Source organism: Garra rufa, chromosome 4, assembly GCF_049309525.1.
Source record: "Garra rufa chromosome 4, GarRuf1.0, whole genome shotgun sequence".
In the NCBI taxonomy this organism is placed as follows: domain Eukaryota; kingdom Metazoa; phylum Chordata; class Actinopteri; order Cypriniformes; family Cyprinidae; genus Garra; species Garra rufa.
In genome coordinates this window covers 48,371,912-48,398,938 of record NC_133364.1, presented here as the reverse complement: position 1 = coordinate 48,398,938, position 27,027 = coordinate 48,371,912, and the positions used below count along the sequence as shown (strand labels likewise).

General features: G+C 43.9%; 1 protein-coding gene across 1 annotated transcript in view; it reads right to left on the bottom strand.

The window, feature by feature from the left end:
* Window positions 1-1,498: 1,498 nt before the first annotated feature.
* LOC141332981 (NACHT, LRR and PYD domains-containing protein 3-like) overlaps window positions 1,499-27,027 on the bottom strand; it is an 84,044-nt gene continuing 58,515 nt past the window's right edge. Inside the window, exons 10-12 of the mRNA XM_073837937.1 lie at window positions 9,565-9,738; window positions 2,132-2,178; window positions 1,499-2,043 (exon numbers count right to left, since the gene is read on the bottom strand). Coding sequence (XP_073694038.1) covers window positions 1,499-2,043; window positions 2,132-2,178; window positions 9,565-9,738 — 766 coding nt within the window. The remainder of the gene's footprint in view (window positions 2,044-2,131; window positions 2,179-9,564; window positions 9,739-27,027) is intronic.

Here is a 27,027-nt window from a genome sequence, read left to right as displayed (position 1 = left end):
ACGTCACTGCCGTAGAAGATGCTGCGTGCTATTTGTACGAATCTGCTCTCCACAGAAGTTAATGGGAAGGATTGGCGTATCATATGCACGCGAAATTGGACTTTGGCGTATGTATTACACGCAACTGGAAAGTGTAAAGTCGTGTTATTTATACGCAAATTGATGAGAACGGGTTGATATATCAGAGCCTCCTGGTTTTGAGTGCAGCGCTGCATGAACTACCTGTGTGTGTGTGTGTGTGTGTGTGTGTGTGTGTGTAATTGTGTTTGACTAGGTCAGTACATGTACCGTAGAGTAGTTCAATAAATCATTGTTTCATTGGAAAAGTGTCTTGATTTTATGTTCACAAAAGTTCTATCTGTGTTTAGATCCAAGCTACTTCAGCTTTAAAATGTCCTAACGTAATATTTTGGTTTATTTATGATCTTGGCCATGAGCATAATATAAACCTCATAGTTGATAGAGTATACTGAATTAACCACTTCGCTGGACGAATGGTTAAGAAGCTTAATCTATTAATTCTGAATCAATTTAATAAATTTTCGAATCTTTCGATTAGATTCATTATTTGAATCATTATAAATTTGAGCTTAATTCATTACAGAAGCATGGAGTGCTCTAAAATTTCTTGGTAAATGGGTGCAGTGACTTTGGTTTTCAAAAAACACAGTGGACCAACACCAGCAGATGACTATGCACCCCAAATTATTAATAACTGTGGAAACTTAACACTGGACTTAAAGCAACTTGGGCTATGAGCTTCTCCACCCTACAAAACTTGTTCTCATCTGAAAAGAGTAGGCAACTATCCTTTTCTTCTTCTCCTTAGCCCAGGTAAGATGCCTCTGATGTTGTCTGTGTTTCAGGAGTGGCTTAACAAGAGGAATACAACTGTAGCCAAATTCCTTGACTCATCTCTGTGTGGTGGCTCTTGATGCCGTGACCCCAGCCTCAGTCCATTTCTATGTGAAGTTCACCCAAATTCTTGAATTGATTTTGCTTGACAACCCTCTGAAGGCTGCGGTTCTCTCGGTTGGTTGGTTGGTTGTTTTTTTCTTCAACACTTTTTCCTTCCACTCAACTTTCTGTTAACATGCTTGGATACAGCACTCTTATAATGTCAGAAGCTCATTTCAGTTGTGAGGAATTGATTATTCATGATACAAACATAATTTAAAATCTGATCTCAAACTCATTTCTCATTGTTTTATTATTGCTGTACAAAACAATAGAGAAGATTAATTACATGGTCTTCATCAATCATCTTGAAATTAACAAAAACAAATGATTGATGAGATACAACAATAAAAACAGATACACACACTGATCTTACTGTCTGTATAAAGATTTATGACACATTTATTCTGATATTTGAGTGACAGAAATTGAGCTGCAGTATTAATGTCATGATAAGACTCGATAATATCTCACTGTTACTGATTTATCATGCAGCTCTAAGCATTATGGGTAGAATATTTCACCAGTCTATTCTGATTAATCAACACAGTTTCACTGATGATTCAGACCAAACAGTAAACCCGTGATAGAGCGACTGAGTGAATGTGGTGTGGACTGTGTGGATGAGGCTCATTGTGTCAGAGACACTGTAGAAGGACAGAGTTCCTGCACTCTCATCCACATACACTCCTATTCTATAGATATAACCATACACTCCTATTTTACTGCTGATGGGCTTCACAGGGAGACCAATATCTATCTTATTATGTCTGAATGTGTAACTGGAGAAAGAGCAGATCAAACTCCAGGACTGATTATTACGTCCAAACTCACACTCAACACCTGCTCCCTTCCTGCTGATGCTCTTATAGGACAATGATATACACACATTTCCACTCCACTCGATCTCCCAGTAACAGTGTCCACACACACTCTCTCTACACAACACCTGCTCATAATAATCAAATCTGTCTGGATGATCAGGATACGACTGATACTCATATCTGTTTGTCACCTTTCTGTTCTCTTCAGACAGACTGAGACGAGTGTGTGCTGTGTTTGGATCCAGTGTGAGATAACAGGCATCTGAACACAAGATCAGAGACATTTATAACACAACAACAATCATCACAGCTGTATGTTATATTTTATATGTGTTTGTGTGTAGACATACATTTCTTCAGTCCTGCTGTTATCTTGGATTCTCCTCCATGATCCACACTAGAAAACACACAGAGACACATTCATTCAGTAAACAAAAGGCTATGCATTTGCCAAGGTACTCAGGGTGGTTGCTAGGGATGTACGCATGTGCATCGCAGAGCTAGACAAGATGAGCATTTGAGGTTAATAAAGTATATAAATTGTTTTTTTTTTTTTGGAAAATGACCAATCGTTTTGCTAGATAAGACCCTTATTTCTCGGCTTGGATCATTTAGAGCCCTTTGAAGCTGCATTGAAACTGCATTTTTAACCTACAGTACAATCCATTGGCCACCATAGAAGTTCACTATATGGAGAAAAATCCTGGAATGTTTTCCTCAAAAAATTTAATTTCTTTCCAACTTAAGAAAGACAAGAACATCATGGATGACATGGGGGTGAGAAAAATTTTCAGCAATTTTTTATTCTGGAAGTTAATCCAGGGCTGCCAATTCATTCATTTAGTGTAAGATTCATGCAAATGATACTTTTCTCACCCTCTCATACCACACACATTTCCTCATTTAGATTAAAAAAATAAGTTTTCCAATCAGCTTTTCACCCTGAACCAACATGTTCACAACTTCTTCCACATGCAACAGTAGTGCTGCTCAGTCCCTTTGGCGTTTCAGCTCAAATGTAGAAGCAATTGGACTTACTATGGGCTAAAAGAGAAGGGTCTGGTTGCAGACATGCACTTGCATTTTCATACTTGCAGTCTTTTTTTTATTATTTAATTATTTTTCAAAAAATGAATCTCTCAGTATTTTACAACAGTAGCCAGGTGGTGAAGACAAGAAATAGAAAAAAAAAAAACTGTCATTCGCAATCGCAAACTTACAATCACACAAATCGTGTGTGTTGCCAATGGAGACAATATGCTGTGGTGGTTAAACGATTAAAACTAAAATTTAATAGCATAACGTACAGTGTTCTGTAGGGGAAGAACATCATTAACACTTAATATGTGTAATTTATATTAAAAGGTCTGTACAGCTGTCGGAACTTCATGTAGTGGACCACGCATTCCAGGGCCCAGTTAATGGCAAGGGCCCCTCCCTGGCCAAAATAGTGGACAAAGGTTTGCTACATTTTGATTGGATCTTGGTGGACTAACGTAAACAAACTGTCCAACGCCATCAGATAAGGATGCCAGGACAACTGCCAGACACCTCTTAGAGGGCATGAAGAAGACCTTTGGTACAAAACCCGGGAAGGACAGATCTTCCTATTGGTCAAGACGCAGTTTCTGCCCTCCACCCACCTTGAGACTGTTTCCTAAGGTTTGGCCCTGTGACGGTCATAAAAATTCCTTAGGATCTCCAGACGCAGCAGCAATGGGTGAAACAAAGAGAGATCACAAAGATCCATCCAAATCCATTTATAACTATGTTTTTAAACCTTGAACTGATGCGAACTATAACACACACATCTTATACTAATTCAGAGAAATAAGTATTCTCACTGACAGCGATGTGTAGTGCAACATCTTACACAAACTCAGCTGTTAATGGACAAACGAATGCATGCATGACAATTAAATCTTTTCCCATCATGTTTGGACTTAATATGTTCATTACATGACCAAATGTTTTCTGATTGTGTTTTGGAAAATGAGAAATGCACCAGTAAAACATTATTGACACTTTTCTAACTTTGTGTTTGGACTATGCAAATGACTTCCACAAGAGGAAAGAAGGGTGGGCTACCCCATGTCCCCCTCTCTGAAGGAACCATCCAATCACAGCATGGAAATGGAGAAGCGCCAAAATGCAATCTCCTCCTCATCGGAAAGGTATAAAGGTACCTCTCCAAAAGACACTCCTTTTTCTGTGTCCCCAGCCCGCAAGGGTGAGACACTAGCAGACACAACTGTTCTGAGCCTACTGTCCAGAGAGACAGAAACAGACACTCCAAGCTTCGAGTCTCCAGCTTTGAGGCAGCAGCAGACACGACCATGTTCTGCCTGTGAGGAAAGAGATATTCCACGTTCATAGTCTTCGTCCAGCGAGGCAACAACAGATGCAGCACGCCCTAAGCCTCCATCCGAGAGAGACAAAGCGGATTGACCAAGTTCTGAGTCTCTAGCCCAGAGCGGCAAAAGACAAAAAGACATTCGCAACAAGGTTAAGCTAGCGAGCAAACCTTCACTTCAGGTACCTTTGCTTGCGTGTTCCAAGCTAAGGGCCTTCAGCACCTACACCAGGGCCACATCTGATTCCAGATCTTAGGACCCTTTGGTGCTCCAGGAGATCAGCATCCTACAGCGCTCCATGTTCAAGGCTGTCGAAACGGATTCCTGCTCCTTTTCCCACTGACTGCTCCCAGCACAACCAGTGGAAGAATTCACCATCGGACTGCTCACTCAACCACAGAGAACATAAATATCACTTCCAAACCTCTTCCAGAGACCTTGGCATTGTTGATTATTATCAGTATATGATATTTCTAATTTACATTAGATATTATATAGCTGATTGCAGTTGATAACAAATAATAGCTCATTTATTTGTTTAATGCATAGTAAGGTTCTTCACCTTATTTGTCTCAGAGTAACAACAGTTTATCTTTCCACAAGATAACATAGCTCTGACATAGCAACACCCAACTGAACTACGTTTTATGCATCTTATGCACTTTATGCCTTTTGCATTTATTGTATTCATTTAATAGTTGATTACTCTTGTCTATCATTTGTTAATAAATTTATTTTATTACATTTTGTTTCTTCCTTGTGTTGATAATACAGTGAGAGGTTCTGGGCCAAGTTAAAATAAGATGAGTGTCCTGTAAAATTCACTGCGTTCAGTATGGACAGAGAGAAATATGGGGTCCCGCTAGATCGCAAATGAGAGCCGTGAATGAATTCGAAATAAGATGACGTCCCTCAGCGCTTTCATGTTGTGAACTGTAGGAAAATTATTTATGATCTTGATCAAAGGCTGATGGTGCATACACATTACTCTCGTCATAGCTTGCTTTGCGAGGATTTTGAATGTGCGTCATTGAAGACCGTGAGTGGCATTTCCAATGTTCATCATATTGTATTAGTTGATGTACTGTTAATACATATTTAGTCTAATACTAGAGTATCATTGCTTATTTTGTGAAATATTGTGCTAATTGTGATCAGTACAATTGCCCATTTTAGAGCTGGTGTGACCCAGCATATTTTCCGTTGAGCTGTTAGCATTAATTGCACATTTAGCTTTTTTATTACTAATTCATTTTCTTTGTTTATTGTGGAACCACACTGACAAGATCCATTTGCAGTAATAAATATACATAAACCATAAACCTTTTTATGGACTTCGTAGCAAATCAAGACTTCGCGGGGAACTGGTGTGTGGCTTAAATGGTGAGTAATGAGGTGCAGGTATGTGTGGGTGTGTCAGTCCCAGGTATTAAGGAGCATGGGAAATGGAGTCCGACTGAGACCGAATCAAAACTCAGGAGAGTGGTGCAGTGCTCTGGTGGTGCGGAGGAGGTGGTAGGGAAGCCTAATCATTTGCAAACTTTCACTTTTCCTCCCATACAGCAAAATTCTTGATAGGGCATAATAACAGACTAAGATGAAAAAGAGAAAATTCAGTATAAGTCTTATTGTTGACTAAGTATATACAGACCAGCGGATATGAACACACATTAACAAATACATTAAGTGATATTAAAAGGACCAACTTGGTGCAGGCAAGTAGACGATCCCAGAGTGCAATGCGTTAAATTGCATGTTAAATGTTTTCCTCCCTTAGAAAATCATTAGGCCTATAATAAATAAAACTTTTAATGTAGCTTAATGGATGAAGATAATGATACAAAAAGGGCTGTAGATATTATTCTGTTTGGGAAAATGCAAATAAATGTGGTGTTGCATTTATTTTGGTCTTGCTTGTCTGTACATATTAGTTATGTTTTCAGAATGAAGAGGAGCATATTGAATTTAGTCTTTATCTTGTTAGTCCGTTATGCTACATTATGGCACATTGTGTGGAGGAAAGCACTATATAAATAAATATTATATTAACAAACTGTATATTGAATTTGATCTTTCAATAGCACAATCTAATTCTTAATACATACAAGCTATATTAAGTGTTAATGATTTTCTATGGGAGGAAAACACTTGAGAGATTTTGCGCATTATGTTCATATTCTGCTGTTCTGTGGCCAAGGATTTGCAGGTATTGTCTTTCTCTCCATCAGACCCTGTATTTTATGGTATTAAATTAGTTTTAATCATTTAACCACCACAGTTGCACTGCAAGACTGCAAGTGACGTCACTTGCGGAACTGCAGGTGTCTGAAGTGCAAGTCTGCAGCCCGACCCTATTGGTGCTCAATGGTTCTTTCAAGCTTGTCTTTGTCCATTTCAAAACAAGGGTGTGTTAAAAAAACAACAACTCTGTGATTATACAGGTGGGGCCCTTGCTTTGAATGCATCAAAACACTAGGGAAATGCCTTCAGCGCCTTTACACATGTGTAAACAGCCCAATAGAGAAGTGAGACGTCACAGGCAGGGTGACGTAGAGGCCAGGAAACTATAAAGCATTTGCAGTAAAAGCAGCCGGCTGCATTCATGTGAATATAAGCAGTCAGTTCTGGAGAGAGCAGTTATACATATGTGTATAACTTAGTTCAGTGATGTTATAGTGTTGTAGCCTAATCTTTTGTATTTTCTACATTTCTTTGTAAACCACACACACACATAACAGCATCCCAAGCTTGTAACACACATGATCACAGCCTATCCTACATGACTAATAAAAAATCACAAATTATTATAATATATTGTTATATATAATTTTATCTAAAATGAACAAGGAAAATAAAGTGATTTAGAATTAGGCAATTTGTTCTCTGCATTTTTCTGAAGGTGCTCCGCCTCCACATTAAGGTATGACCATTGCGTCTGTGCCTCACGCCTCAACATATTTTTGTGACATTATCAGACTGTTCATTATTTGTTCAACCTGTTCATTATCAAAATAAAATACAGTTAAAGAAACAAAAAGTTACACTGTTCAATTGTACAATCTGTTGCATTCAGCGTGACCACTAGTGTTGTTTTTGGCGGCCGATTTTCATTTTAGTTTTAGTCTAGTCTTTGTGTGAACCTGACATTTTAGTTTTTATTAGTTTTAGTCAAGTTCATACACCTTTTAGTCTAGTCAAGTTTTAGTCGACTAAAAGTCTGAGCATTTTAGTCTTATTTTAGTCAGTACAACCCATGACTATTTTAGTCTAGTTTTAGTCGACGAAAACTAATGACATTTTAGTCTAGTTTTAGTCGACGAAAACTGATTACATTTAGTCTATTTTTAGTAATGCAATTTTATTTAACCCAGTCAATATAGTATAAGTACCTAGTATAGACAAAACCAAAGTTTTCTTTTAGCTAAACCCATTTCAAACAAGGTTATCTTATTATATTTTTGCTACCTTATAGGCTGAAAAATGCATCCATTGCAGAAGATGTTCTAATTTGAATTTACAACATTTATTTTACCTACCAAACATGTTAGAAGTACACACACATAAATAAAAATTTAATAAAAACAATAAATAAAATAGCATCACATGACAATGCCAGGGAAAAAACCCCCCTGAGAAACAAGGTTTGAATAGTCAAGCTACAATTTACTAAAAATTAATGGTGTGAAGTTAGACACAGAAGCTTCGAATAATAATATTAATCAACTTAACAATATTCTTAATTTACTTGATCATCTATGCATACAAGAATCTTTTGTACTTTTGTTTTTTTTTTAGTTTATTTACAGATTAATTCATTTATACCTTCTGTAAGTAAAATATTTCTTATGGTTTTCTTATCATAAATTTATTTATTTTATGAAATTGCCCAAAAATTGCTTGGACAACTGGGATGCAAAAGAAACGTTTTCCACCTTTGACCACAAGATGTCATTAGTGTACGAAAACGTGTTGAAAAGCTTCGAGTAATGAACCCTTTTAGATACAGTTGATCCCGTTGGTGCTTCGAAAAGCTTTTTTTTTTTTTTTTTTTTTGTAGAAAAAATGTATGTGTTCTTCCTTCTTTTTCCCCCAAATATGAACCCTATCTGGCCAGGCATTGGTCCCTTTATCTGTGTCAGACTTAACTTTGTTTGTGGGCGTCTTCTAGATAATTCAGCGAGTGGAGTTTAAGGGAGTGACGCCGCTCGCTTGCTGTTTAGGCTAGAAGTGATACAGCTCTGGCTACTGGGCATGCGCACATCAATCTTACATTCTAACATTTCGTTTCATCTCGTTTTCGTCAACGAAAATAAAGAGACATTTTAGCATAGTTTTTATTTTGTAAACAACTTTTAGTCTCGTTTTTAATCGTCAACGATATTTTATTATACATTTTATATAGTCATCGTCACATGACCAGCATTTTCGTTTCGTCTCGTCTCGTTTTCGTCACGTGATAAAGGTTCGTTGACGACGATATTTAGTCATAATTTTCGTTGATGAAAGCAACACTAGTGACCACTGCCTCGCTGTGCTGAAATAGCCCATGTGAAGGATGATGCTTTATGTCGATGCAAGTGAAGTAGCTACACAGCCATAATAAAGTATGTTACATAATAAATAATATTATAGATACGTCATGAATATGGGACTATTTGGATTTGTGCTGAATGAGAGAGTTATAGGCATCATCTTAAATTAATTTGTCTTTGGATTGACATTTTTATAGCCTGAACACAGCCTTAACTTTGGATGATTTGCTGTGAACAGAAGGAAACTTATAACTGTTTATAATGTTTGTAAACATTTTCTTTGTCGTGATCACGAGAAAACAAATGTTTAGTTCAGTCATTAAACTCTAGGTTTGATGGTGCAGTCTGATGGGTATTAACTGATAATATTTACAGTAGTAAATGACTTGGCACAAGCTGATTGGTTCATGTTGCATTCGCAGACAATGAGCTTGCTACTTTACATTTAAATGGCTGGTTAGCATTCACTTTGCAGTGCACTTTCAGAGTTCCTCTGAAACCCTTCACATTACCCAGCTCTACCTGTATACAGCAGCTATGTGTCTTAAATGCTCACAGTACTGTATCGCCATATGCATTGGCAGTAGCAAGTTCCTGTACTTGTTTGCAGCAGCAGCAATAATCTACAACTACAGTAACAGCAATTCAGCAGCAGCAGCATAGCAGATCTATTCCACCAAGACCAAATACATTAACATTGTCATGACCATTACCATGCTAAAATCTTTAGAGTTGTCATCATTGAACTTTTGTTATGTCGAGATCACAAGAAAAGAAAGAAAAATAATAATGCATGGTTGCTTAAGACTTCCGTAAGAAACTCTAGTCTCATATAAATATAAAGAGACACTGACAAGTTTAAACAATAAAACCCCAAAACATAACCACCTTACATACTTGAGTTTTTTCAGTGAACAGTTTGGATCCTCCAGTATTTCAGAAAGCACCTTGACTCCTGAATCTCCTGGGTGATTGTAGCTCAGATCAAGCTCTCTCAGGTGTAAGCGGTTTGAACTCTGAGCTGAAGACACATAATTACAGCCTTTCTCTGTCACCATGCAGCCAGACAACCTACAAAAACAAACAAGAACAGTCCACAATACATTAGTTTGTTAGTTGTTCCTTTTTATATTAAACTGATTATTCAATAAAATAATAGGTCACAAAAAAGATCATTTTGTGCTTATTTAGCATTATCAAGAATAACGTCTCAGGTTACGTATGTAACCCTAGTTCCCTGAGGGAACGAGACGCCGCGTCAAGGAACGCTATGGGGAACGCCATTGGCGGGCCGCACTCAGAATCATGTCTACAACCAATGAAATGATGGGAGTGACGTCACAGGCGCGGTGACGTCATCGACCAGGAAGTATAAAGCACGTGAGTTTGACGCCCGCGGCAGCTCTTTAGGAATGAAGCGAGCGCCGCAGGGTGCGGGAATTATGGTCCGAGACGCGGCGTCGTTCCCTCAGGGAACTAGGGTTACATACGTAACCTGAGACGTTCCCTTCCGGGAACTCGAGCCGCGTCAAGGAACGCTATGGGGAACGAGACTACCAACGCCCCCATAATTTCCAAACCCTGCACTGTGTCTGCTAAACCAGGGTGGAAAAGAAAAGAGCCCTTGTCTAGCATTCCGCGGACAAGAAGGCCCTGTAGTCCTCGGGCACACGAGGAATGGTAGTCTTCCTCTGTCTGGTCGCCAGCCAGAGCGAGAGGTACTCCGCGGCCCTCAGGCACACGCAGAGTCTTAGTCCTTTGTCTGGGAGTAGCCAGAACAAGAGGGACTGCAATAACCACTGTCTAGCATTCCGCGGACAGATGGAGAAGGTAGTCCTCGGTCCTCAGACCCACAAGGACAGTGCACTCGACCTCAAGAGTGCTCCTCGGCCCGCAGGCACACGAGGAGAAGGTAGTCCTTTGCCTGGGGTTCCGCCAGAACAAGAGGGACTCAAGAGCTCGGCCTGGTACTCCGCCAGGACGCGAGGGAATAAGCCATTGTCTAGCATTGCGCGGACAAGAGGGCACTGCAATCCCTGGCCCTCGGGCACACGGGGAAGACAGTAGAGGCCTCTGCCTGGTAGCCAGCCAGTGCGGGAGGCACTCCTCGGCCCTCAGGCAGATGAGGAGTCTTAGTCCTTGGTCTGGGAAAGGCCAGAACCAGAGGGACCGAAATACGCTCGGTCTGGTAGTCTTGCCAGAACGCGAGGAAGATAAAACATTGTCTAGTATTCTACGGACAAGAGGGTGATATGATCCTCGGCCCTCAGGCACACGAGGATAGTGTTCTCGACCTTTGCCTGACATTGAAAGGTGCAGAGGGAGAAATGGACCTCAGCCCAGGGAGGTAGTCAGCCTCTGTCTGGTCGCCAGCCAGAGTGAGAGGTACTCCTCGGCCCTCAGGCTCACGAGGAGAAGGTAATCCTTTGTCTGAGGTTCTGCCAGAACAAGAGGGACTCAAGAGCTCGGCCTGGTGCTCCGCCAGGACGCGAGGGAATAGGCCATTGTCTAGCATTGCGCGGACAAGAGGGCACTGCAATCCCCGGCCCACAGGCACACGGGGAAGACAGTAGGGGCCTCTGCCTGGTAGCCAGCCAGTGCAGGAGGCACTCCTCGGCCCTCAGGCAGACGAGGAATCTTAGTCCTTGGTCTGGGAAAGGCCAGAACCAGAGGGACCGAAATACGCTCGGTCTGGTAGTCTTGCCAGAACGCGAGGGGAATAAGCCATTGTCTAGCATTCCGCGGACAAGAGGGCTGTATGATCCTCGGCCCTCAGGCACACGAGGATAATGGTAGACCTTCTGCCTGGACGCCAGCCAGTGCAAGGGGCACTCCTCGGCCCTCGGGCACACGAGGAGTCTTAGTCCTTAGTCTGGGAGAAAGCCAGAACAAGAGGGACCGAACTATACTTGGTCTGTTAGCCTTGCCAGGTCGTAAGCCATTGAGAGAGGCACTCCTCGGCCCTCAGGCGCTCGAGGAGTCTTAGTCCTTTGTCTGGAGTTCCGCCAGAACAAGAGGGACTGAATAAGCTCGGCCTGGTAACCCTACCAGGACGCGAGAGGAAGAGCCTTTGTCTAGTATTCCATGGACAAAAGGTAATGTGATCCTCGGCCCTCAGGCCCACGAGGATACAGAAACACTCCTCAGCCCTCAGGCACAAGAGGAGGATATGGCAAAGAACGACTTCTCAAGGTGCATTCGCCTTGAGAAGTCTCCTCCTGGCTAGGGAGATGGCTGATTTCTTTCTTTATCTCTTTGGACTTAGTGCCGCTAAGTCGAGAGGACGAAGGAGCCTGGAGCGGCTCTGGGGTCGAGTTCGTAAAACCTGACGAACGTCAGGGGCGAGGACCAACCCGCAGCATTGCAGATGTCCTGAATGGGGACACCTGCCGCCAGAGCTTTCGAGGCTGACAGGCCTCGAGTGGAGTGAGCCTTGACTCCGATCGGTGATGGGAGACCAGAGGACTCATAAGCTGTAGATATGGCATCGATGATCCATCTACTAATAGTAGGCTTAGCAGCCGGGAAGCCCCTCTTTGGAGGGCCGAAACAGACAAACAGCTGTTCTGATTTGCGCCACAGGGCAGCTCTGTGGACGTAGGCATCTAATGCTCTGACTGGGCACATGCAATTGAACTTCCTGTGATCCGGCTCCGAGAAGGGAGGAGGATAGAACGCATGTAGCGTGATAGGCTGTGGTGCTAGGGACGGGACCTTCGGTACGTACCCGACTCTTGGGTAAAGAAAAGCTTTGGCCATCCCAGGGACAAAGTCAATATGAGAAGGGGCCACTGGAAGGGCCTGAAGGTCCCCAACTCTCTTTAGAGAGGTGAGAGCTAACAGAAGCGCTGTCTTTATGGTAAGCATGCGATCTGTGATCTCCTCTATGGGCTCAAATGGAGGCTTGCATAGAGCTTCTAGCACGACAGCTAGGTCCCATGTAGGAACCCTCGGTTTCACTCGAGGCCTCAACCTGAGTGCACCGCGGAGGAAACGAATGACCAAGGGATCTCTGCCCACTGAGAGGCAGAAATAGCCGCCACGTACACCTTCAGGGTGGAGTGAGCTAGCCCTGTGGAAAGGCGAGTTTGTAGGAACTCCAGTACTGTACCAACCGGGCAGTTAACTGGGTCAAAGCGGTGTTCGTGACACCATCTAACAAACAGGTTCCACTTAAGGCCGTAAAGTTTCCTCATAGAGGGAGCTCTGGATTGGAGAAGGGTCTCAACAACCTCGGTTGAGAGACCCGCTCCTATGAGTTGTGCCCCCTCAGGGGCCACACCCATAACTTCCACCTCTCTGGGTGGGGGTGGCAGATCGCTCCCCCAGCCTGAGAGAGAAGGTCCCTCCTGACAGGAATCTCCCACGGAGAGCCGTCGAGGAGGGAGACTAGGTCCGAGAACCATACTCGGGCCGGCCAGTACGGGGCTACTAGCAACAGCCATACTTGAAACCGGCGTACTCTTTCCAGAACTCCCGGGAGCAGAGCGATCGGGGGAAAGGTGTACAGACGAAGCCTCTGCCACGTCTGTACCATAGCGTCCAGTCCGAGAGGAGCTGGAGGAACTAGAGAGTACCAGAGGGGACATTGCGATGTCTCTCGAGTCGCGAAGAGGTTCACCTGAGCCTGGCCAAACACTCTCCAAATCTGTTTCACTACTACTGGGTGAAGCATCCATTCCCCGGGCCTCGGCCCCTGCCTCGACAGGACGTCTGCTCCCACATTCAGATGTCCAGGAATGTGGACTGCTCTCAGGGAGAGAAGCTTTCCTTGAGACCACAGGAGGATCCGGTACGCCAGCTTGTACAAGGGGCGTGAGCGGACCTCTCCTTGATGGTTTATGTAGTAAACTACCGCAGTGCTGTCTGTACGGACCAGCACGTGATGGTTTCTTAGGTCTGGAAGGAAACACTTCAGGGCCTGGAACACGGCTAGCATCTCTTGGCGATTTACATGCCAGGAGAGATGGTGATCACTCCACAGGCCTTGGGCTGAGCGGCCACTCATGACCGCTCCCCATCCAGTGAGGGATGCGTCCGTCGCTAGCGTGACGCGGCGACAAGGAGCTCCCAGAACCGGACCCTGAGAGAGGAACCAGGGTTTCTTCCACATGGCCAAGGCACGTAGGCAGCGCCGCGTGACCTTGATCTTGCGAAACGGGTTTCCCCTCGGGGAGAACCCCCTGGTTTTGAGCCACCACTGCAGTGGTCTCATGTGCAGCAGTCCAAAAGGTATCACGTTGGAAGCGGCTGCCATAAGACCTAACAGTACTTGGAACTGTTTGACAGTGAGTGACTGGCCTAGCTTGACCGCATTTACTGCAGTAAGGATCGACTCGATCCGAGCAGGTGACATTCGTGCCTGCATCGTGGTCGAATCCCACACCACGCCTAAGTAAGTGGTGATCTGTAATGGAGAAAGTACACTTTTCTTGGCGTTGAGTCTCAACCCTAATGCTTTCATGTGAGCGAGAACAACACCTTGATGTTGAACCGCTAACTGCTCCGAGCTGGCTAGGATGAGCCAGTCGTCTATGTAGTTGAGTATGCGGATGCCCTGGAGTCGCAGAGGAGCCAGAGCAGCATCCACACACTTCGTGAAAGTGCGGGGAGAGAGAGCTAGGCCGAAAGGAAGTACTCTGTATTGGTAGGCTTTGCCCCTGAAAGTGAACCTGAGGAACTTCCTGTGTTGAGGAAGGATGGAGACGTGGAAGTATGCATCTTTTAGATCTATCGTGACAAACCAGTCCTCGGACCTGATTTGTGACACTACATGCTTGATAGTGAGCATTCTGAACTTCAGTTTCTTTACTGAGCGGTTCAGTTGCCTGAGATCTAAGATGGGCCGAAGCCCTCCATCCTTCTTGGGAACGATGAAGTACCGGCTGTAGAACCCGGACTCTCTGTCTTGAGGAGGGACCACCTCGATGGCCTCCTTCCTTAAAAGAGTTTCTACTTCTTGTTCCATTACCAGACCCTGCTCGGGGCTCACCAGAGTTGGGAATACCCCGCTGAAAGGTGGCGGCTTGGCTCCGAACTGAATGCAGTAACCTTTCTCTACAGTGCGCAGGACCCACGTGGAGACATTCGGCAGTAGTTTCCACGCTTCCAGAAAATCTACTAAGGGAACCAGCCTCTCAAGACTGGCTTCTGGATTTGTTTGAGGAACTAATTCGGGGACCTGTAACAGCGTGCTGGCAGGATACTCCTGAACTAGCTTCTCTGAAGACCCCCGTGGGGGTTGCGAACTCCCTAGGGCCACTACGTTTCCGGGCGGAACAGCTAGAGAATGAGGTTCGCGGGAGATTGCCGCGCCCTGTAACACTGGCAGGGTTAGCTGACAGATCTCCTGAGGGCCCCGAGGGGGCTCGGTGACCACACTCTGTGGTCCTGCACAAACCCCCTCGAGAGGGGCTGCCCTCATCGGCCCTGAGGCACAACCGTCAGGGCCGCTTAGCCGAGGACCTCTTCGATTGGAGGACGACCCTCAGGTCGGGCCTCTTCCCCCGGCTTAGAGCGTTGCCGGCCCCGCCCTCTAGGTCTAGCCGGAGGATCACGGGCGGCAACGCTCTGTTTCTGTGCCTCTCTGTACGAGGAGCTCGTTGACGGCTGAGGCTGCTCCCGTCCATAATTCTCGGTGGGGTTATAGAGGCGGAAGGAGTACGGCTTCTCCCATGATCTAGATAGTTCTTTGTGAAGATCAGGGAAGAAGGGAAGGCTCCGTTTGGGAGGTGCTGACTTTGTCCGCAGGAAGCGATCATCTAGTCTGCTTCGCTGCGGCTCATGATATTTTTCAGCGGGCCAAGAGATGTTTAGTTTGGCTACCGCGTTGGTCAGCACCTCCACGAGCTCCTCGTAGTGAGGCGAACGGGGTGGCGGTTGTGGTCCTTCCAGGCTTTCAACATCAACCTCCTCGGAGGAAGATATGAGAAGCTCTGGGACCTCCTCTTGGAGGGAAGAAACCACAGTGCGGGCTTCCACATCCAAAAGGAGATCGCTCGCGCCGCTGAGTGAGGGAGGAGATAGGGGATCACCCGTCTCCATACCCTCCAGCAGGTCGAGCTGCTAGCCCCACGAGTGCCAGACCCGCGAGGAACGCTGGTGAAAGCCCCCTCCTCGAAGAGGGCTTTCCGGGAACGGAGCACCCGCAGCGGAAGACGCTCACACTGCGGGCAGTCAGCCTTTTCGAGGGCTGACTGTGCGTGCTCCGCTCCCAAACAGACCACACATAGACTGTGTGTATCCCCGCCAACAATGAAGCGTTGGCAGGGAGGGACACACTGTCTATGTCTTTTAACTGCCACCAAACTTTTCTTTTCTTTTAAAGGTTGTTTAGAAGCCATTTTACTCAAATAAAAGTGTGCAAACTGGCACAAAAAACAGCAAAATGGCGGGACAGACAGACACAGAGCGCTCTCGCTGAATGACAAAAGCTGCCGCGGGTGTCAAACGCACGTGCTTTATACTTCCTGGTCGATGACGTCACCGCGCCTGTGACGTCACTCCCGTCATTTCATTGGTTGTAGACATGATTCAGAGTGCGGCCCGCCAATGGCATTCCCCATAGCGTTCCTTGACGCGGCTCGAGTTCCCGGAAGGGAAACAAAGATTCCCCCAAATCACTGGACTTTTTATATGTTGCTTTTAAATGCAAAAGTAAAGTGCCACAGAAGCCTGGTGTTACTGTATGTGTTGGTTTTTCCCATGGTCTCTCCCCCCGTTGGACTGTCTGTTTGGTTTCTCCTATGCCCATATTTGGTTCTTCCTGCTCGTTAGTGTGATCTCCTCCATCTGTTGTTATAATTATCTGCCCCATATAAGTTTGTTTGATTTCCCTTTTTCCTTGTTTGGCTTTAACGTTACTTTGTGTAGGTGTGTTCCTGCATAACCTTCCTTCCTTACTCCGTCATCATGTTGCCCGTTCTTGCAAGTATCGTAACACCAGGTTTTCATCCAATGATTTTTTGTGAAAATTTTTTAAAGCTTTAAAATGTATTTATTGTAAATGCCATACAAAAGGTTTTTCAGTTTAACTTTAGCGCATAAATTCTATATCAATAGTTTAAATGTTGCAAAAAATAGTGTGGAAACACTTTTTGTCACTTTTTAATGCAAAAAATGTGGTGTTACATGCCAGAATTAGCCAATAGGCAACTTCTGTGTTTGTGGTGTTACTCATTTTAAAGCACTGTCTCTCTGTAGTTGTGCATTAAATCATATTCATATTATTAGATTTTATCTAAAATTATTTTATAGTAAGAAAAAGACGAGTTACCTTTCAAATATACATATCTCAAATTGATGTTTCTTTTGTGCGTTGCCAGTTAAAATGTATTCATTTTGTACAAAAAGTACAACATTTGACATTAATTTGTGCTACCACTAGGAGAGAGGTTGCAGCTGTGTGTGTGTTATCAGTGCAATGGATGATGGGAACTGTAGTCCGGGGTGACATGTAAAAGTCTGTGTAGTGAGAAAAATCAATATAAAGGAAGAGCGAAATCTGGTGGTGAGCTGATGGAAAGCCAAGGGATGGATTTGTGATAAATCGTCACCTTAGAATTATAAGGTTCTATCTGCGTTCCGAGTGGTTTTGAGATATTGAGCTTCAAAGTTTTTGCATTCTATATAGTAAAAATGATATGGGGAACAAGTCTCTTTCCTACATGAGAATGACAGAGACCCTAAATGTATTATAAATGTACAATATCAAAATCCTCTCAGATTTTTAAATGGGGATTTTGGGAACAGGTCAAATGCAGATAGAACCTTCTAATTCTAAAAAGTCGTTTTCTGCTTGGAATTATAAGGTTCTATCTTGCAAAACATTAATTAAAGCAACAATTTTCAAGAAATAAATGTAGTTTACTTATAATTTGTTTTAAAACATAAATTACTGTTGTAACAATGTGTCAACATGTATGAGAATTTAATGTTTTAATGCTTTCTTTATTACATTTATTTCATATTTTAGGACAAATATTTTTTTCTTGTTTAAGTTAAGGCATACAAGGCAGTGCTGAATATTTTGTCCAGAGCAGATGTTAATTTTATAATTATAGTGGGTAATTAAAGACATTATTGCAGAAACAGTTAAAAAAATCAGCTTCTCTAATCCATCTGACCAGGACTTTATTCCACAAAAAGCCATATTCAACCATATTCGCAAAACTATCGTTTTCAACATCTTTAATAACAACAGTTTGATCGCTATTGACCACATTCAACATCAAATGACAGTGACACTTATATTTCATTATGTACTTTACATTATGCAATTGCTTGCAGTAAAGCCATTCAAGCCAGTTGCAGATACTATTATTTGTTTTATGCCGGTAATGTATATAATGCCGGTAGCGGTAATTATGAGTAAAAAAAAATCACGCCATCATTATGTTTTAAACAGTGCCACTTTGAGGAATAAATGTGAATTGCACTCATTGATTCTACAGACGTGCAATTGTTGTTTTACGTTTAATCTTTCCTGCTGTTATGGAGCAGTCCGGTGACATGACAAAGAAAGTTGATCCTGATTGGTCCTCTTGTTTGCATTCGAAGTGCTGATTGGCTCACAGATAGAACCTTATAGAACCAAGTTATAGTTCGACTCTGCAGATAGAACCTTTTTCTTTTCTAAATAAAAAGTCCTAAAATGTACACAACTTAAAAAAAAAAACATCACATAATGTAAATAAGTTGTCACAGAATTAGAATATGTGAATAACTCAATTTTGACAAAAATGTCAGATAGAACCTTATAATTCTAAGGCGACGAAATCTCTGACACAAACAATAGTGGTTGTTCTGAAATCTTATGTCAACAAAGTAGTGAAAGAAAGAATATAAAGATAAGATTTTCAAACAAACTGAATGTTCTAATCTAATCTACTGCTACCCCCACCCACACAAGAGATTTGTGCCAAAATGCCAATTTACTTTTTCCAGTTTCAGAGATTTTTCATTAATGGTTACTTTATATTATATATAATATTACGTTTACTGAACAGTTACGCTTAATGATGAATAAAACATTCAGCACAAATCTACGGTGCCCGCCAGGGGACACCTTCGGTTCACTTATGTTTGTCGTGGCCACGACATATAAACTCGTGGGAACATGATATTATGTTGTGGCCACGAGATATTAAGTCGTGGGAACGTCATATTAACTCGTGGGAACGTGATATTATGTCGTGGCCACGACAAACATAAGTGAACCGAAGGTGTCCCCTGGCGGGCACCGTACAAATCTACTTTACAGACAATGTTAGCATGCTGAGCCTGAGCACAGAGCAGATTATTTGCAAAAAAAAAGGAAACAGAACTGAAATATTGAGACAAAAAAGAGAAATAAAATGGAATGCTATCAGCAAAGATGCAGGCGAAGACTGACAGCAGAAATGACAATAAATTTGATTTATAAAGCACCTTTTTAATACCAAAAGTGCATGCAATTAATGCGGGGTAATAAAACTACAACTATACAAGTAAAAAATAAAAAATAAATGTATACCTGGTTAGTACAAAACAAAATGCATTAATTATGCAATAGTAATAATTTCTTAAAATAGCTTTAAGTAGGAGTATTGTCACACACACAGACGGATGCAGAGACGGAGGTAAGTGTATATAAAAATGAGGTAAGTTTATTAAAACAGCAGGTAAGTTTCAGGTTATTGCAATGTTGATTTGAGAGATGGATAGTCTTATCTGAACAGTCCTTGGGTGATGGTAATGTGGTAAGCCGGCACAGAGGAGTGAAACAGAGTCCGAACTGGATCCAGAGGAGCAGCATAACAAGGGGTGTGATCCGTAGACCAGATGGTGAGTGACTGAATGCAGTGCGTATATATAGGGTGTGGTAAGTGAAGTCAGGTGCTAGTAATTAGTACTCAGGTGATCCTGAACGAGTGGGAGGTTCTTCTGAGGGTGTGACTCTAGTGTGTGGTTGAGGTGACATCCTGACATTACCCCCTCCTCCAGGGGCGGCTCCCGACGCCCTACTCCGACGTCGAGGGCGACCACGACCGCGAGGGGCAGGACGATCTGGGTGGTTTCGATGGAAATCAGCCAGGAGTTGAGGATCAAGTACGTCGTCTCTAACCACCCAGGAACGTTCTTCAGGTCCATACCCCTCCCAGTCGATGAGATATTCCAAGTGTCCCCTTCGACGTCGGGAATCCAGGATCTCTCGTATGGTGTAAATAGACGGTTGATCCAGGATCTCTGGAGGAGGAGGTCCAGCTTCAGCTCCGGTGGACTCTGTGGCAGAGGGAAAGAATGGTTTCAGGAGTGATACGTGGAAGGTGGGGTGAATTCTGTACCTGGGTGGGAGCTGAAGCTGGTATGTGACTTCATTGATCTGCCTCAGGATTTCGAACGGACCAATATAGCGGGGACTCAGCTTGCGACAGGGTAGCCTTAGCCGGATGTCCTTGGTGGAGAGCCACACTTTGTCTCCAGGCTGGTATGATGGAGTAGGTCTCCTGTGAGCATCGGCAAAGTCCTTGTGTCGACGGATGGCTCTCTGGATGTGACGATGAGCTGAGTCCCACACTCTCTCGCTCTCTCGAAACCAGTAGTCTACAGCTGGAACATGAGTGGGTTCCTCCGTCCAGGGGAACAGCGGAGGCTGAAAACCGAGTACGCACTGAAAGGGTGTCAGGCCGGTGGTATCTTGGCGTAGGGAGTTTTGTGCGTACTCGGCCCACGGGAGGAACCTGCTCCAGCTGTGTTGGTCATCCGAACAGTAGGCCCGGAGGTAACGTCCCAGCTCTTGGATCTTTCTCTCAGTCTGGCCGTTGGTCTGCGGATGATATCCTGAGGAAAGATTGACAGACACACCGAGAGATTTGAAAAAGGCCTTCCATACGTGAGAGATGAATTGAGGACCCCGGTCCGATACTATTTCCTCGGGGAGACCAAAGTGACGGAAGACGTGCTGGAAGAGGACCTCGGCGGTTTCCAAGGCCGTAGGGAGACCTCGTAGGGGGACCAGTTTGCACGCCTTGGAGAATCGGTCCACGATAACGAGCACACAGGTGTTGCCTTCAGAGTTGGGAAGGTCCGTCACGAAGTCAACCCCGAGGTGGGACCAGGGTCGCTCTGGGACAGGGAGAGGCACCAGCTTTCCTGCGGGCAAATGACGAGAGGTGTTAGTTGTGGCACAGACTGAGCAGCTTTGGACGTACCTGATGACATCTCGGGCCATACTGGACCACCAGTAACGAGATTGGAGCAGCGAGAGGGTCCTTCTGCTACCTGGGTGTCCAGAGCCCGGAGATTGGTGTACCGTGTCCAGAAGGTGTTGTCGTTGGGAGCTTGGGACATAGATCTTACCTTCTGGACACTCAGGCGGAGCAGGCTCTTGGAGAGTGGCGTCTTGGATCCAGGTGTCGATGTCCCACTGGATGGGGCTAACAATGATCTCAGGGGGAAGGATGTAGTCAGGTTCAATGGGGGCATCACTGGAGAATTGTCGAGATAGAGCATCTGCGGGTATGTTCTTTGATCCGGGACGGTAGGTAATCTTCAGCTGGAATCGAGTAAAGAATAAGGCCCATCTGGCTTGTCTTGGATTGAGCCGTTTAGCCTCTCGGAGATATTGGAGATTCTTATGATCGGTGATGATCGTGACTGGATGTTTAGCCCCTTCCAGCCAGTGACGCCACTCTTCCAAGGCGAGCTTGATGGCTAATAGCTCTCTGTTGCCTACGTCATAATTCTGCTCCGCCGAGGACAGCTTCTTGGAGAAGTAGGCACAGGGATGGAGGAGTGAGGAGTCACCAGCCGCTTGGGACAGCACTGCTCCGACGCCGATGGTAGATGCGTCGACTTCGACCACGAAGGGACGCTCCGGATCCGGGTGGTGCAGAAGAGGAGCAGTGCTGAAAATCTTCTTTAGTTGGTGGAAAGCTTCGAGGGCAGGGGAATTCCAACTGAGATGTTTAGGTTGCCCACGAAGGAGGGAGGTCAGAGGTGCAGTAATGGAACTGTAATTCTTGATGAACCGGCGGTAGAAATTGGAGAAACCCAGAAATCTTTGTAGTTCCTTGATGGTGTGAGGTTGAGGCCAATCTTGAATGGCTTGCACCTTTTCTTGGTCCATTTGCACACCCTCGGAGCTGATGTTATAGCCCAGGAACTGTACCGCTGTCTTGTGAAACTCGCACTTCTCCAGCTTCAGGAATAGGTGGTGTTGACGTAGGACTTGGAGGACCTGACGGACGTGCTGGCGATGTTCGGCCTGGTTCCGGGAGTAAATCAAAATGTCGTCAATATAGACTACCACAAACTGATGTAAAAACTCCCGGAACACCTCGTTCATAAACGTTTGGAAGACTGAGGGACTGATGGACAAACCGTAGGGCATAACCAGATACTCGTAGTGGCCAGTTGGTGTTATAAAGGCCGTCTTCCACTCGTCTCCCTCCCGAATACGAACGAGGTTATAAGCACTCCGCAGGTCCAGCTTGGAGAAGATGCGAGCTCCGCGGAGTTCCTCGAGGGTGGCAGGAACGAGTGGTAGTGGATAAGGCTGTTGAATTATCTGAGAATTGAGTTGTCGATAATCTATACAGGGACGGAGACCTCCATCCTTCTTACCCACGAAGAAGAAGCTGGAAGCGGCCGGTGAGGTAGATGTGCGAATGAATCCCTGTGCTAAAGCCTCTTGAATGTACTCCTCCATCGCCTGGCGCTCCGGGTTGGACAGTGGATATACCCGTCCCTTGGGTAGTTGAGCTCCAGGTAGCAGATCGATAGCGCAGTCCCATGGCCTGTGTGGAGGAAGATGGGTGGCAGCTTGCTTACTAAATACATCCTCGTAGTCCATGTACTCCGCTGGGATTTCGACCGAGATGGTAGTATCGGGGCTTTCGATCTTTGTAGAAGCTATGGATAGAGATCCAGAAACAGGTAGTTGAGAGGACATACAATTCTTGAGACAGTGCTTACTCCAGCCGATGATGTCACAAGGATCCCAGCGGAGTTCTGGATGGTGGATGTGTAGCCATGGACGACCGAGGATGATGTCGACGGTGGAATGCTCCAGTACCAGAAATTTAATCCTTTCTTGATGAAACAATCCTACTTGCAGAGTGACAGTTGGTGATGAATACCGAATCCGCCCACGTCCCAGTGGTTTTCCTTGAATAGTTCGTACAGCATATTCTGGATAGTGTCGTTGTCGGCGTAACTGAAGATTCTCTAGACAGTCTTGGGAGATGAAGTTACCCGACGCACCTGAATCAATAAGAGCAGAGAAACAGAGATGGCGTTCGGCAGTATGAATTGTTACTGGAATTAAGGTAAGTTGAGCAGTCGGTATTTCTGATTGAATTGTACTCACCACTGGACGTGGGGGTCTGACTGGACAGTTGTGCAGAAAATGACCGGGTTGGCCACAATACAAACAGAGTCCAGAGGTGATACGGCGTTGACGTTCTGTCCTGGAGAGTCTAGTGGAATCGATAATCATGGGTTCTGGTACTGGAGGACAAGCTGCCACCGTAGCGGACTGAGGAGCGGTTTGTGAGGGCTGGCAGGCGGCTAGTCGCTGGGAAACTCGAGTGGTTCGTTGTAGAAAAGTCTCTAGACCGATGGAATCGTCGTACAGCGCCATGGCTGCTCGAATGTCTGGATGAAGGCCTTGTCGGTAAGCCCCTAGCAGAGCGATCTCGTTCCAGCCGCTAGCCGCCGCCAGCGTGCGGAAATGAAGAGTGTATTCGGGCACCGAAGAAGATCCTTGTTGTAGCCGGAAGAGTTGGTCTGAGACTGTGAGTATACTGGTCGTGGTGCTAAATACTTCGGAAAAATGACTGGTAAACTGCTCAAAAGAATGAATGATGGGATTATTTGCATTCCAGATGGCTTTGGCCCATTGTAATGCTTTGCCGGTTAACAGAGAGATAAGAAACGCTACCTTGGAATCGTCCGTGGGGAATTGTTGTGGTTGCATCCGGATGTATAAATCGACCTGTAGTAGAAAACCGCTGCACTCAGCCGCTTCTCCAGCAAACGTTGTAGGAATGGCCATGGGACTTCCTGAGGCAGATGGCGGCTGTGGAGATGGTGTGAGAGCCGCCTTGACAGCGTTGATGAGTTCGGTGAAAGGGTTTGGTGCAGTGGTCTCTTCGGTGGTCATTTCGGTACGATCTGGTCTTCTGTCACACACACAGACGGATGCAGAGACGGAGGTAAGTGTATATAAAAATGAGGTAAGTTTATTAAAACAGCAGGTAAGTTTCAGGTTATTGCAATGTTGATTTGAGAGATGGATAGTCTTATCTGAACAGTCCTTGGGTGATGGTAATGTGGTAAGCCGGCACAGAGGAGTGAAACAGAGTCCGAACTGGATCCAGAGGAGCAGCATAACAAGGGGTGTGATCCGTAGACCAGATGGTGAGTGACTGAATGCAGTGCGTATATATAGGGTGTGGTAAGTGAAGTCAGGTGCTAGTAATTAGTACTCAGGTGATCCTGAACGAGTGGGAGGTTCTTCTGAGGGTGTGACTCTAGTGTGTGGTTGAGGTGACATCCTGACAAGTATATCTAATGGTAATAGGCAATCTATTCCATGACCTTGTAAGGAGTGAAATTATCTCCTCATGGAATTAAAACACAGGAACTCAAAACAGCTGCCATGCAAGAAAGCAATAAAACTACTGTAATCAGGAGAATCGATCTTCAAAGAGAAAGCAAACAACCCCACCCTGACCTACCCCCCTCTCTTCTCCCACTCTCTCACCTTTCTTCCCAAAAGCTTTTGCTGGAAATCAGTAAGATCATCCACATGTTATATCTTGTGAATATATTGTTTTTCTCCTTCATGTTTGGTATCGTTCTAATGGTCTCTGTGCGATTGGTAAAATGGTCTCAATTTCATAGCAGTCACATATATTGTAAGAAAGATTGAAAACTTCCATAAGAATTGGGTTTGCTACTGAGGGGTGTGTTTTCCCCTTAGGGGCAAGGTGCGACCCTTGGGTTGCGAGACCTCCTGACACATCAAAAGGTCTTTGATCAAAAGGTCAACTCATTAGAAGATTTGTTTGTGTTGGTCTGGTATATAAGGCAAGTGGTGAAACAGTACTGGGGGATTTTGTAGCCAAATGACCCCCACTGTATGCCAGAGTCGCTGGAGCTAAATCTCCAAGTCTCTCATGCTGCAGTGTGTCTCTCTGATAATCAGGTATGCATTTCCCACTCTTAGATACTTCTTTGGGTTATTGAGGTTATGTATTTATCTAAATTGAAATTGAATTGGATTCTCATTGTTTACTTGTGTAATTGGCATGATACATTTGTACCTGACAAATAAAATGTTGTATTTGGCTATTCTGATACGTCCTGAAATCATTATGACCAGTAAATTGTGAGGACGCTTTTGTGCGCATAAATATACGGCCAGGATAAGACAAACTGGAGGCTAGGAATGAACAGGAGCAGTAGGCACGTTCTCTGAAGACCTCCTGATTTCTGCTTATCACTGGAGTTAACAAGTTGTGTATGGGAAAGACTAAATAACCTATACTTTTTGTAAAAGCAAGCAGTAGGCAGCTGACAAGAAGATATTAGTCCCCAGCAACCTCTGAGTAATTATCAGGCTGGCGATTTTGTGTTACGAGATTGGCGCTCCGGCCGACGCCAGACTCAGACGACATTAGGTCCCCAATGAACGAATAATTGAAAGTATAGCACGTCCAAAATAATCGGTTATCTAAATTATGAAACAACTAACTTTATGATCACTTAAAATTGGAGTCAGATTAGAACGGAGCTAGATCAAAATACAAACTAAATCTTGAAGCGCTGTAAAAAGACCGAACATGCAGCAAACCTTCAACCAGACCGCTGGACTGTTTTCGTGCCAGTGAGTCGGTCCTTTCAACCTTGGGGCAGTGAAAGACATTTTTTGGGGCCCAAATCACTACTTTAGAATTATTTTTAATTGTTTTATTAATTTATTTTTAATCTTGTATACATCTTAACATCTTACATCGTTTTCAAATAAAATTCAAATTAAAATCTAAAACCAATTTTTGAGAGTCTGATTACAAAGTCTTACTATTATATGCCTTTAAAAGAAACACTTCAACATAAATTAAACAATAATACTTAATTTTAAGATGTCCTTGTTGCAATGTAATTGTACATTTAAGGACTGAGTAATATTAAAGGTGCAATAGGAGATCTTTGGATATGCTAACTTTAGCCTGATAGCACTGAAAGCAAATGCCCCACCCTCCCTGAAAAATCACCGTCCAAACCCACTCCCCCAAACACATCTACAGAGACAGACTAGATGACCTGAGACAACATTACTACAATGCATTATAACACTGAGTTGAAATGTTCAATAGCCCAAATAGGAAAACTGTATTGCTAATGATGCATGGGAGACAAGAAGATGGTGTATTTTACGCAAGTAATAATAATCAAGCCTCAACACACTAGTCCACGTACGTGGGGATCAAGCAAGGTAAAATTTACACAAGCATGCATCCAACTCAGGTCACAAACAGAAAGGAAATAAATAAAATAAAGAGAGACAGATGTCAGTAGAGCGAGTCATCTCTTTACCTTTCCAGAATGTACAGACACACGTTATGTACATGTGCAGTTGTCAGTCTCCCACAGAACTAACATAAATTCTCTAATGGCCATTACAACATCATATGTCATTAACTGTAAGAAAATTTTATAGTACAATTAGTAAAATTATTACAAGTTCAGGTTTTTTATGTTTGCCTGCCATACGTGAATGCGTTGATGACATATGATGTCTGTGCGAACAGGGTGTGCAGAGATATACAAATACATATATTGACTGGCAGGTATGACAGCCTATCATAATGTTTGGACCAAACATTTTAATTAGACGAACATTTCTTCTTTCCACAGAATATATAAATACATTTAGACCACTCAACTTAATAATTACTATTGGGAGACTTTCAACCAGCATAACAAAAAAAGGTTTCTGAAGACAATCACCTTTTGCACCTTTAATTAATAACATGTACTTACTATATGGTTAGGGTTTGGCTTAGTGTTACTAAGCATGTAATTATGTATTAATTGTTATTATAATAGTATGTACATGTAACTTGCAACAAGGACACATTAAAATAAAGTGTTAACTTACGTGTAAAGAATAACAATTGATGTGTCATGAATAAATTAAATTGCCTCCACATGGACAATGATATAATGATAAAATTATTTATTAATAATGTATCAATCATTTTTAAAAAAGTATCTTAAATGAATACCACTGTTTCAAATAGCAGCATTGCTGTTTAAGTTGTGTGTGTTGTAGCTGAAGAGCTGAATGAACACAGGTAAACTGAAGTGCTA